General features: G+C 41.4%; 1 protein-coding gene across 2 annotated transcripts in view; it reads right to left on the bottom strand.

Annotated features, from left to right (window-relative positions):
- GLI3 (GLI family zinc finger 3) overlaps positions 1–12,475 on the bottom strand; it is a gene marked incomplete at both ends in the record, with an annotated part of 199,930 nt that overhangs the window by 39,077 nt on the left and 148,378 nt on the right. Inside the window, 2 exons of one of the 2 annotated variants that reach the window (XM_084279716.1) lie at positions 674–790; positions 2,190–2,406. In XM_084279716.1, coding sequence (XP_084135842.1) covers positions 674–790; positions 2,190–2,406 — 334 coding nt within the window. The remainder of the gene's footprint in view (positions 1–673; positions 791–2,189; positions 2,407–12,475) is intronic. The other variant, XM_084279717.1, reaches the window with a different exon arrangement.

Below are 12,475 nucleotides of genomic sequence, written 5' to 3'. Positions count from 1 at the left end.
ATCTTCAGTTTCTCAAGGTGCCTCATTCTCCCCAGCTTGTTACAGGCTCGTGGTAGGAGTCAGATGTTAGCATAAAAATTTGGTTCAGATTATGCAGTAATGCTGTTTTTCCATTTCAAACCTGCTGAAGGATTTAGAGAGACTTCTGCTTTGCTTTCATGGATTCTCTCACAAGATCAAGGCTCTGATTCTGATCTCCCCCGAGCCACTGTAAATCAGGAGTCACTCTACTAAAACCAGTGGCATTAAATGGTATAGAAAGTACAGCAAACAAGGCTGGAGCCTGGCACTGAGGCCTCAGTCCTAAGACCCGGCAAAAGTCAATGTGGACCTAGGTATTTTTGCTGAACAGAGAATGCCTCCTGAATAAAGACCTGAATGTCTTTGCTTTCCTCTTCCACAGTGAACAGAGGGTTGAGCACTCTGGCTGATCAGCGGCATCTCTCCATCAGCCTCCTTCCCTTCTTTCCTCATTCTGCAATAGGCCCTATACCCCAGCAGCCCCTCACTGCTCACCTTTAACCCTTGCTACCACGTGCTGAGGCTGCCCACGTGTGCACAAGACAGAGGGCCATTTGAGGGCAGGAAACATGCAGACACATGCTACAGGCAAGGTGCATTTGCTCTTGGGCAGTAGGATGAAAGGCTTATGACTGTAACCTGACCATCATACCTGCACGCTTCCTGCACCCGGGCTGGGAAAGTCCTCATCGGGCTTTATCTTGGAGCGCTTGTTGTGCATTGGATCCCCAGTACTGCTCACTGCAGATTCGCTTGTGGGTTTGTTCTGCTGCAGCCAGGGTTGTTTGGTTGGGGATTTTTTTCCCCCCAAAAAAGAAGACAAAATTAGACTGTGATAAATACATAGCTCCAAACAAAAATATGCAGCATCTGCTCAGCAACTTTATTTGGAGAAGCTACACTGTTAATTATACTGGATATGCAATTACATTGTGCTTCAATTACATAGCATTAACTCGTGGAAGAGCTGTATCATTCAACCCCATAATGGAGAAGGGAGGGAACAGGAAGGAGGGCATTTGATGTAATTCCTTATTACAGACCAATGCTGGTTTTGTCAGGTCAGGGAGGAGTAGGAAGACCTTGATTTTCCATGTAATGATGACTTCAGAAAGGCAACTGTGAGAAACAAAATCACTGTGCACCAGTTGGAATCAACAAGAGAAAAAGATGTATTTTCCTCACACTTGGAAGAAAGGTTTCGGGTTTTACATCTGCACACAGGATCTCAGTTCTTTCACTGTGTTTCCCACTACAATGGTGGGTAGAAGTAAAACTGAACACTAGCATGAGACTCGGAGCTGAAAAATCCTAGATGAAGCCCTGGATGCTCCCAAGTCAATAGCAAAACTACTACTGACACGAACAGGCCAGAATCTTGTTTTTCTTGCTGTGCTAGAATGAACACCATTATCTGCACTGCAAATAGATCTTGTAGGAATCCTGAGATCTTTTAGAGATATCTGAACTGGCATAGACCCCACAAAAAATCAATATGCTTCCTACAGCAGTATGCTCTGCTTCTACATTTGTAAAAGCTAGCCAGGAGATAAACAGCTCCCAGACTGATAAATATCCTATCCCAGGTCATCTGGAAACACACAGCACTAGTTAATAACAGGCAAACCACGATAAACTCCACATTATGGGCCCAATTCACTGCTGAACACCTCCAGCTTTTGAGAACATGCCTTGTTTTATTGAAATGGTTAATTCCAATCCTTCAAGCCTCTTGCACTGTCTTTGTAGCCACTCTCACCTGTGTGAGAAGGGCAGAATACCATCCTGTGTATGCTACAGGCAACCTGACTTGGAGGTAAAGCTACTAATCTTTAAAATGTTAGTGCTTTTTGATGTGTTTTTCCTCTTTTTCTTCCCATCTCTATTAAGCTCCTGCGTAAGGTCCAGGAGAAACAGTTTAGAATGAGAAGCTATTGCAGCACATTGAAATATTTATGAGGACTAAAAAACATGCTACCAATCAGGAACCACGCACACGCTCCCGTGATACATAATAAAAGGACTGTAAGTGCTGTAGCTGCAAGAAAACTGTTACGGAAGGTTCTTGGTGACAGTGGTGATTAATTGCCACCAAGACGATGTCATTTGTTTCATTTGTTTCATTTTTAAATTAATGGGGTGCAAAGGTTTCTTTTGGCATCTCTCACCTGTGTAGACTCAGAAGGTCCAGAGCTGACCTGGACAGGGTTCAGGACACTGGGGATGCCGGGAATAGGTCTCTGGGTAGGAAAAGTTGGAGCAGGATGGATGAGTGGAGGGCTGTGTCCAAAGGCTGAACCTAGTGTTTGCTGGCGACTTATAATTTGCTGATGCATTTGCTGAAGGGATACCGGGGTAGGAGGGTATGTGAAACTCAGAGCAGGGCTGAATTTTGGAGACAAAGCAGGGAAGAGGGAGGAAAAAGATGAGGGTCATTACAGCGTGGAACCATGCAGATTCAACCTTTGAAATATATTTGATATGTTTACATTAATCGAAGTCAGGTCCCTCCCCCTCGTCTCTTTTTTCGTCCCCCAAAGGATGATAAATCCTGTTTTTTAAATCCAGAGTTGGCCTGGATTTACTAGTGAGTGCAAAAATGATACCATAACAAAAACATCACATATTTTCCCAACATTTACCAGGAAACCATGGAAAGCCGGCTGAAATAAAATTCAGAAAAGCTGAAATAAAAGGCAAGCAGTTCAATAACAGCTATTTATTGCAATAACAAACTTTATATAAAGAAAAAGAATGGGTGCCTGCATGCTTTATAGTACTTTTATTGATAATGCAGTTCCCCTATGTTCGCGTGTATGAAGCAGTTCCTTTAATCTTGGCTCATGCTACGCTCTTTCATATGTCTCTAGATCTTATTACAAGAGGAGAGAAAATCAATTGGTTAAATGTGTTCTGAACACCATGCTTGTCATATCACTCATTTGTTTGCAAAGATGGAAAGCTCAGTTCATCCAGAATGTCACCTAAAGAATTTCCATCAGTGCCGTTTGGTTACAGAAACTGATGGATTAACCTTTCCCCTCTGAAATTGGTGATCAATGAGTTTCAATGTAGAAATATTCCAATGGGAAAGCACTTCTCCTTCTTCCAGTTAAACAACATTAAATGTCTATTAAAGCCCATTATGCATGTTAATACCTGTCATCACTTCATTACTTCACCGTATTTCCCAGACTACAGTGACTTTGGAGGAAATTACACTGCCATCTAAGGACCTATTTTGTGGGTAGTGCCAAAGCATTCTTAGTGTCACACTCAAGAAATAAATGGTGTGGAACTAAATCTTTACACACAGGAATATGAGATTCTCCTGTAAACATTTGCCAGTAACTTACAATCATAGAACTGAAAAAAAAAAAAAGAAAGGAAAAAAAAAGCATTTTTTTTTCCCCCTTAAAAAACAACCACGGTTCAAAAGAGCCATACAAATTGAACACATTATGTTTTAAAAGAAAGGGGTTCAAGCGTAACACCTTTTAAGAATCAAGGCTTCTTCTAATGTCAAAAGAGTATATTTAATCCAAATTTACAGTCTGTAGTCCTGATTGCTGTTGCTATTAAGTGCATTAACTGAAAATACAGTGATACAAAAAGAGCTAAAATCATTTCAACCATTTTAAGTAATAATTCTACAGAAATTCTGTGTTCATTAATCTGACTATACATTTTGTCTGTTTGACTACAATCCATAAAGAGACAGCTTCAATGTGATTACATTACTATTATTCCTGGTGAGAACTCTGCATTACAATAGTTTGCCCATTTAGGACAGAATATCATTAAGAATACCCTGGGAGAATTTTACTGGTCTTTGAGGAACTCTCTTTTCATTTTGCATTGTATTCTTTTTAATAAAGGGAGGCAGAAACGTTGTGAAAACAGTAATTGTTCACAGCAAGAGTTAGGGAGAAATCAGTAATAATATTCAGTTATTGCAGCTCTATAGTCCCTGCTAGTGTTCCTGTAAGCAACCATGAATGATTACAGCACGACTTAGCTAAGGTAGCCACTATGGATGATTGATAGGACATTAATCAAAAGATGCATATCAGGCTCAGAATTTGTTCACAAGCTTTCTTCTAATAGCTGATTTCATGTTCACTGAGCTCTATGCCAGTTTGTTCAATTTATTCTTCAGTGTACAAGCCATTCATCAAAGAACACAATGATTTAACACCCCTTTTCCTTTTTAGTGAACAAACATTACTAAGTGTAACTAGTCCGGTCTGTTCATTAAAAAACATACAATTACCGTGTCATACATGAGGCTAAAACAATGCCTCCTTACTATACCATGCCCTGGCATTTTTTGCTTCTATGAACACACTGTGGGTTCATTTCATGTGCTTCAAACTCTAGACGGCACCATCCTGAAGATGCTATCAAATTCACCAAGACCAACAAATGCAACATACAAACAATTTGGATGAAGTATATTTATTTCTGAGTGGATAATGCCTAGCACACCTTCACTCATCAGCTGAACCAGTTTAAAAGAAAAAAACCAAAAAAATGTGGACTGGTTTCACTGGGACCTCCAAGTACCTAGCATCTTTGGAAATACAGGGTGGTTGGATTTTTTTTTTCCTTTCTAGGAGGAAAAATGCATGCTGAACAATACCTAGCTTTGCAAGTCCAGGTTCAAAGCTTCGGCAATATTCTCCAGAACCCATGTGGTAAAATGACAAACTTACAATTCAGTCATAAGATGTGACTGATGTCAGACCTCAGCTCAGAGATGTACATCTTGCCCATCACTGCTCTGTGAATACCATTACACAAGCACCTGTATCTAACAATGATTTTTCATGTACCCAAAGCAAGAGCACAGGAGATCCCTCCCAAGAAGTGCAGGAGGGAACTGCTGCAATCAGAATGTATTTTTACCTCAGTAGGAGGCTGTTAAGGTGGCAGTGACTACAGACTCAGGAAGCTGGATGCTGAAGAGAAACCTTTGGCCTGAAGTAGGAAACAGACTGTACAAGCCCCTGGATGTGTATGTAAAACATGCACTTAATGCTGCTTGCTTATATTTACTGACATTGAGGTCCCTGAACGAGTCCAGAGAAGGGCAACCAGACTGGTGAAGTGGTTGGAGGGCAAATCATAAGAGGAGTGGCTGAGGGAGCTGGGGATGTTTAGTCTGGAGAAGAGGAGGCTGAGGGGAGACCTTATCACCACCTACAACTACCTGAAGGGAGGTTGTAGAGGTGGGCGATTGTCTCTTCAGCCAAGTAACAGGAGATAGGACAAGGGGAAATGGCACAAAGCTGCACCAGGGCAGGGTCAGATTAGATTTTAGGAAAAAAAAAATTTACTGAAAGAGTTGTCAGGGCCTGAACAGGCTGCTCAGGGAGGGGGTTGAGTCACCATCCCTGGATGTGTTTAAAAAGAGGGTAGATGAGGTACTTAGGGATATGGTTTAGCTTAGGATAGGAATGGTTGGACTTGACGATCTTAAAGGTCTTTTCCAACCTTGTGTTTCTGTGACTGGAGTCTGGCAACATTCTACACCAAAGATGGGAAGAGGCTGCTGCACTGGTAGCAGATTTTTGGTAGTGTGTCCCTCCTTTGCATTCTAATTTATCCCATGCTAAGCAACACAAAAAGTGATGATGCCTCCTCAGTGACAAAATTACTTTCTAACTCAAGGTCAAAAGCAGCTCTGCTCTAACAAACACAGAAGCTAGCTTCACTGGCCTGCAGCAATGTGCCTCACACCAGTAGAGTTCAAGTGCTTAAACATTAAGGATATTTGCTATTCCCCTGCCTATAAAAATGGCTTCCACCAAAAGGACTCGTTTTACCTCATAGAGACGTCCTCTCTACCTACATCTGCTCTAACGCCACGTGAGCCTCCAGAGGAGGATGCTAAGCCATGCATTGCCAACTTCTGTCCAACTTTGCAAGCGAGCAAACTTGTAGGGCACAGCAGAGACATCCTATCTCAGCAAGTGGCTCCCACTGGAGAACGACACCAGCAGCAGATGCATTAAGACCCAGCTGGACAGATGTGCTAAGGAAAGGAAAAATCCTTAATTCTTTAGTATCTTTTGTCCCGTGCTCAGCAGCAAGGGTTGAGTCTGAAGCACTAGGATTTTCCTATGGAGCTTGGCAGCCTGCCCCTCATTCCCTCCAAACTTCAAACATATCAGCCTGAAATGAAAAGGAGATGGCGAGGGAGCAGAGAAATAGCCAGCACAGCTAAGGGGAGTACTCAGAAATGGTGACAACGGTTCAGCCACCGGGGTGATTTCTTAAATAGCTCAAATACCTGACTTCAAATGATTCTCTCCAGCTGTTCCTGGAGAGCTCTTCAGAAGGCAAGATGACCTGGCTAGGTTTAACGTCACTTGTATGCAAGATGCTGTCACAGGGCAGCCCGGATGATTTTTCTGATCTGAAACGATCAGAAGGATCTGAAGAGAACAGCAGGTGGCAGGCCTTTCTCTGCCTTTCAGAAACCATTCAGGCTGCTCAGCAATAAAGTTGATGTCGTGGGCCAAAAGGAAGAAAAAGAAATCAAAGCTCACAATGTTGCTAACAGGGAATGCTCTGTTGGGAAGGGGAGACCTCGATTCCTGCCCTCCTTCCCGAAGTTTTTAACACACTTTTGTTCATTAACTCTTGAATATAGAACATGTGAAGAATTCCTGTAGCCCAGAGTCCTCTCAGGCCCCAGGGGATCCCTCTGCCTTGACTAAAGACTGTATGCCCTCTTGCTGGCTGCACCAAGTTCATGTTGCTTTCTAGCCAGCAGGAAGAGTGGGGCAGTGGCCTTGCCCAGCTGATCCAGCCACATCTGCTTGGAAACGTGCAACAAGATGGTACTGGTGTTGCCCAGAAACTGTCTAAAATTGATGCCCAGAGGTGGCAAACAAGACCTAGAAGTAATCATTTTGAGAATCCAGAACCACTAAAACCAACAACCAGGCTTTTCAAAAGCAAGGAGTGGCTTCAGAGGCCTCAATTTGTGTCATGTTTCTTTTAAGACGCCTTAAAGGGGCTGCATTTCAGACAAAGGGTACTCAATGCTTCCAAAATCCAAATGCCAGAACAATGCAAGATACCTGCCCTAATCGTTCATGTTTTCCAAAACACCAGTCACTTCCAAAAACTCTTGGCTTCACAGAAGTGTAAGTGAATTATGAATCTTTTCCCTCCATCTACCTATTGAGAAATGAAAATCTACACTACTGGAGGGAATCTCATTTTTTTAGACAAAGTAGAATAGGGAAAAAAAGACAAGATGAATGCATATAAGACCACTAATAAACCACACGCAGGTTATCTTTTTAAGTTTTGAGTTTTATGGGGGATAAAGGTTAGAAAAAACATGAAATACTTCTGCTTAAGCATTCAATAACTCATATATACCGACAGAAAAGCCCATCAGTGATATCATTTATTTTTCCATGCTGTGGGCTTCTGTGTCTGTCCGTCGGTCTCTCTTTCTCTTCTCCTCTGCAAAGTCTCAAACTCCCCTCATCAGAGGTAAAGGAGGGCAGTGAACTACATTGCAATTACATGAGCACATCAAATTTTAAGGAACAGACTTCAAGAAGAAGAAAAACAGACGTTATAATGAAAACCAAACTTTGTGGCTACTTTGTGGCTGTCCTACTAACAAGGTCATCCAGTTTCTGGTCACAGCTGCGGAATTTACCGCAAAACAGCTGTGAATTCAAGTCAGGAAAATTCCTTCTTTCCTATACTTTATATAGGTGTGCCTAAGGAGACAGACTTACACAGAAATGCCAAGATCCCACTTTTGTGAAGACTGTGAAGGCTGTTCTATCATGACAGCTTTCTTCACAAAACTGTGCAGGTATCTTCCTGGCATCACAAAACACGCACAGTTTTGTAAGATCTAATGCATCTAGGTCTTGCAAAAGTAACAAGAGTGCTTTTCCCCTTTCTGATTCTGCTTTCCAGGGTTTTAGGAAAAAGCTGTTGAAGTGTGTGAACTAGGGGGCATTCAATGAAAACCATAGGTGAACAGCTTGTAAGAGATTAAAAAAACCCCACCAGTGGACTTCTAGGACAGCTGCCACAGGAGGCAGAGCGAGCCAGCAGGTTCATGTGGGACTAGACATGTCCACAGGCAACAGGTCCATAAAGAAGCTTGAAGGCTGTACACTTTGGGATTGCTAATCTAATGGTTATTGATGCTGGAAGAGCACAGAGAGAAAAAATGTCAGAAAGCAGGCAGGTCTGTGTGCTTCTTAAATAGCATCCACCGCCTCTACCATCAGAGACAGACCTGTCTGCCTAGATAGTATCTAACACCTCTAATTTGACCCTGTGGGACATTTCTTATGTGTTTAGTTCTTTTTCTTTTTTAAATTTTTAAAGGGTAGATTTGTTTCTTTGGGATATCTTTGTTTATTCAAATATAACCACGTTAAGCTTACCATATTAAAGTTTTCTTTCCTATCCTCTAAATCTTTCCTGCAGCAGTTAAAGTACTTTGTTATTGTACCCAGCACTCATCATTCACTTTCCCCTTCACAGAATGTTCCCTTCTTTCCTCTTTTTCATATTTGAAATTATAACTTCTTCTTGCCCAGTCTTCTCATCTTTAATCTAGACAAACTAGGTCAAGTCTATTTTAACTCATCAGTGTAATTTTTCAGACCTCTGATCATTGTCCCTGCTCTTCCTTGCAGCCCCCCCCAAGATAACATCTTTCTTGAAACAAAATGTACAGAACTGGTCACAGTACAGGAACAGGTGTCACACTAAGACACACTGGTTCCATCTACATCACCATGTAGAAGGAGGATTCAGGTCCTTTGGCCTGAAGGGTGTTTGACTTCTAGATGGTGCTTGCACAGCCCCAGAGTTCTCTCCATGAGGGAGGGTGCACCCTGCACTGCAAGGGGGCACATGGGTCCTTCCCAACTTTGTAGAAAAGCCTTGGCACTCCCAGATAACTCTGTAGCCTCCATCATTTGTTCTTGCCATTAGTGACTGATACAAGATAGAGTAAATGATCCAAGTCCCTCCAAAATGAATCCCAGTTGATGAAGGGAGAGGTAGTTTGTAGGTGGACTGGCTTTATGTCCAATGAAGCTGACCATCAGTTACTAAGATAACACCATGGCTACTTCTAGTTCATGCTCAAGTGGGTACAGATGTCACTACTTTGTCTTACTCTCCATTAAGAGTTGCATGAAGCCTGCGGGGAAGCGAAACTGAGAATAACTGACTAACAAGATGTTGGATGAATACCTGGACTCACTGAATTCAATGGATTTTTTATCTTTTCCTTATACTAGGCCATGATTACACCTTTAGATTTTGATTTTGATTTTCAAAAGTCCTTATTTATTGCTTAGGAATGTTGATAGGGGGCAAGCAAGTACCTTTCCTGTTTTACAAATTTACCCACCTACTCCTCAGGAAAGCACTCCCATAACTCTTTAAATACTTCTGAAGCGGTACTGCCTTCAGCATGTCCTTGAATGCTCTCCTAAAATCTGGGCCCTAGAGATGTTGCAATCTTAAATGAATTGTCATAATACAAGTCATAATTATGTTAACAGTGACCAAACACTGCTTTTCACATGTTCTTTTTTTATAAGGAGTCATGTCAGAAACAGCTTCATCCACCCCACAGCAAACTGACAGGCATGAGCCGCTGTCCAAAACATGGGGTGTAAGTAAGAGTGGCTGGGATTTGAGCAACGGGTGCTAAGGGAGCCTGCATAAGCTGATGTCATACATGAAAATTTAAGTGCATATTTTGATGGAACTATGCATATGAGTAATGAGCAGCCAGGAACATTTTACAGTCAGACATAGAAAGCTGTGGACAGTCAGCAGGACTGACTCGTGGTCTGAGCCCAACAGAGATGTAGAGGAGAGAAAGCCAATGAGTTCTCCTTTGACAGGAGCTGGAAGAGAAGCAGCAGCCAGGAACATCATGTAAGAAAACAGCCTCCTTTTGTTTAAGTTGTCGGAAACAGGAATTTGTGTATGTTCTTTGTAAACAAACAGGACTGAATGAAGTTTCCAACTCTGTCATCCATTTCTCCTCCTGATGGAAACAACCTGCAAGGGTGACTGTTGACAAATTGCTCAGGTCACAGGAGTGACAATGCACTCAGCAACCTCACAGCCCTGAAGAGATTTGTGAAATTCTTACTGCTTCGAGTATCTTAGATGCCAAATAAAAACCAAATGGGCGCTACGGGGACTGTAAAAACACACTTCTGATTGGAGTATTTCACCCACCATATATGCAAAATTCTTAGTGATGTGAGAGTTTTGCTTTAAATCCCACTCTTTTCCTTCTACTTTCCAACTGACAACACTAAGCTTTGAGTAGACAATGCAGACAAGTCATCAGGTGCTTTTAGGGATTGTCACTTAAGTACAGGGGAAAACAACATCAAGCTGTGACTATGAAACCAGACATGTGGTCTGATCTTCGAGGCAGGTATGAGACTTGAAATCCTTTGAAATAATTTTTCAAGACCGACTAGGTTTCACGAATATCCCTCTGCATTTGTAATGTTGACACGTTTCATTAAAAATCACTAACTTAGAGACAAGTCATCTAACTGAATTTGTAAGAAGACGTATCCTGCCTCTAATAAAGTACAGCACTTAGTATACTATTTTTTCCAGTTTTTCATCAGATAATAGTCATCGTTTTACAACTGCATTTAATTCCCATGCATCGTTGCCTCTTTTTTGACTCTTCTATTACCAGTTTAAAATTAAGAGTCTGCAGTTTGCACTTTCTCTCCAGCTTACTGTATTATCTATTCTGTTTTATCTGTTAGGCTAGGTGAAATTTTTCTTCATGAATACATTGCTGTATGCTGGAGTAAAATGGAATAGTTTCACTGAGAGCAACAGAGCCGCACTGATTAACCTTATATGCTCAGAAGGCACTGACAGCTTTGTCCTCCTTACTGGGATATTCCTCTTCAAGAACTGGACTCTGTATTAACACTGCCCTGCGTAATTCACCTGGGCTCCCTCCATGCAAGCTCATGACATTTTTAATAAACATAATTTTGAATTAAATTCACAGCTAAGCATTTGGGGTGGGGTTTTTTTGGTTGGTTTTTTTTTTTTTTTTTTTAAATTATGATTAATTACATATGAAGTGCAAATTAATACTTGCTTTTAGGATCTGAAAACGAAGCTAACGAAGTGCTGAACTCCAGTACACTTAGCTCCCAAACTTTCCCGGAATTACTAAAGCATTAGGTCCAATGACTTTAGGCTCTTCAAATAACACCGTACCAGTCTGGAGCAAGTTGCTTCAAAGAGTCTTTCAATTACAAGATCTGAGACACACACATTTGCAGGCATACATACACCATCACCCTCGTATGTACATATACCTGTAAATGTGCATGCAGCATGCACCTGCCTAGTTTACATTTTTCATGTTGCTTAACTTCTTACACAGTAACACTTTCTGAAAGCAGAAATCTTTCCATTTGTGTGTATTTGTGGGTAAAGCCAGCCACCACTTTCTAATGCAAGATGCAGGTGATACCCAGAACAATCTCCTGGAATGTCACTATCCTATGAGCCATGCGAGCTTTCTATAGGAGGCTAGCTGCAGAATTACATTTCAGTAGAGCCTGCATTAGTTGCAACTTTCTGTAATCCTGACGAATTTCATTTTCATTCACTCTGTAGCCCTTCTCTGCCATTCACATTTCTTGAAAGAGGGTATAAGATGAAGCTATTACAGCCTGACAGAGCATTATATTTCCTTCTTTAGATTAACCACTCACAGTACGAGACCACAGAGAATAAAGCTCTTTGCTGCGCATATATGTGATGTGTCCAGTTATAATAGGACCTATTTCAGTGGGGCTACACTGGGTCTGAATTTGACTCAGCCTGAACTGCAATTAAGCCTTCATTTACAGCATATTACATGCAATTAATTAGAGAATGCAAGAAAAGCTTTCATTCAAAGTCAGCTTTGCGTCTCACTTATGCACATACCAGTAAGAGTGACAGCAAAGCACCTGTAGCTCTCACATAATTAGCACACTTTTTATCCTGTACATCTTATCACAAGTAGCTTCTTGCAAAGCATTGCTGAATATATTGTGTTCTACCTGTTCCAAACATGTCCTTTTTTGAGAGTCCTTTCATTAAGCAGCATTTGAATGTGTCCTTTTACACAAATTACATAAATAGATATACTTAAAGCTTGCAGTCTAAAACCTAAATCAAAGGTAAGAATTAAGCAGTTGTTTTTTAGTAAATGTTAGGTACGAATTCTCAGGCAGGGTCTTCGGGTTTTTAGTGCAATTGTCAGCAAGCTGGGCATAGAGTCAAGGAACAGGGAAATCTGCATATATGACAAAATTATTTTGAACAGCATGGTGAAGAGCTAAGAGGTTATCTTCAGAGCCAAGTATGCTAGTTGAATGAGCAATACTGACAGCAA

The sequence above is a fragment of the Gallinula chloropus genome (assembly GCF_964237585.1).
Source record: "Gallinula chloropus genome assembly, chromosome: 2".
In the NCBI taxonomy this organism is placed as follows: Eukaryota; Metazoa; Chordata; class Aves; order Gruiformes; family Rallidae; genus Gallinula; species Gallinula chloropus.
Note: the sequence above shows the minus strand (reverse complement) of the source record. Positions and strands in the feature narration are given on the sequence as shown.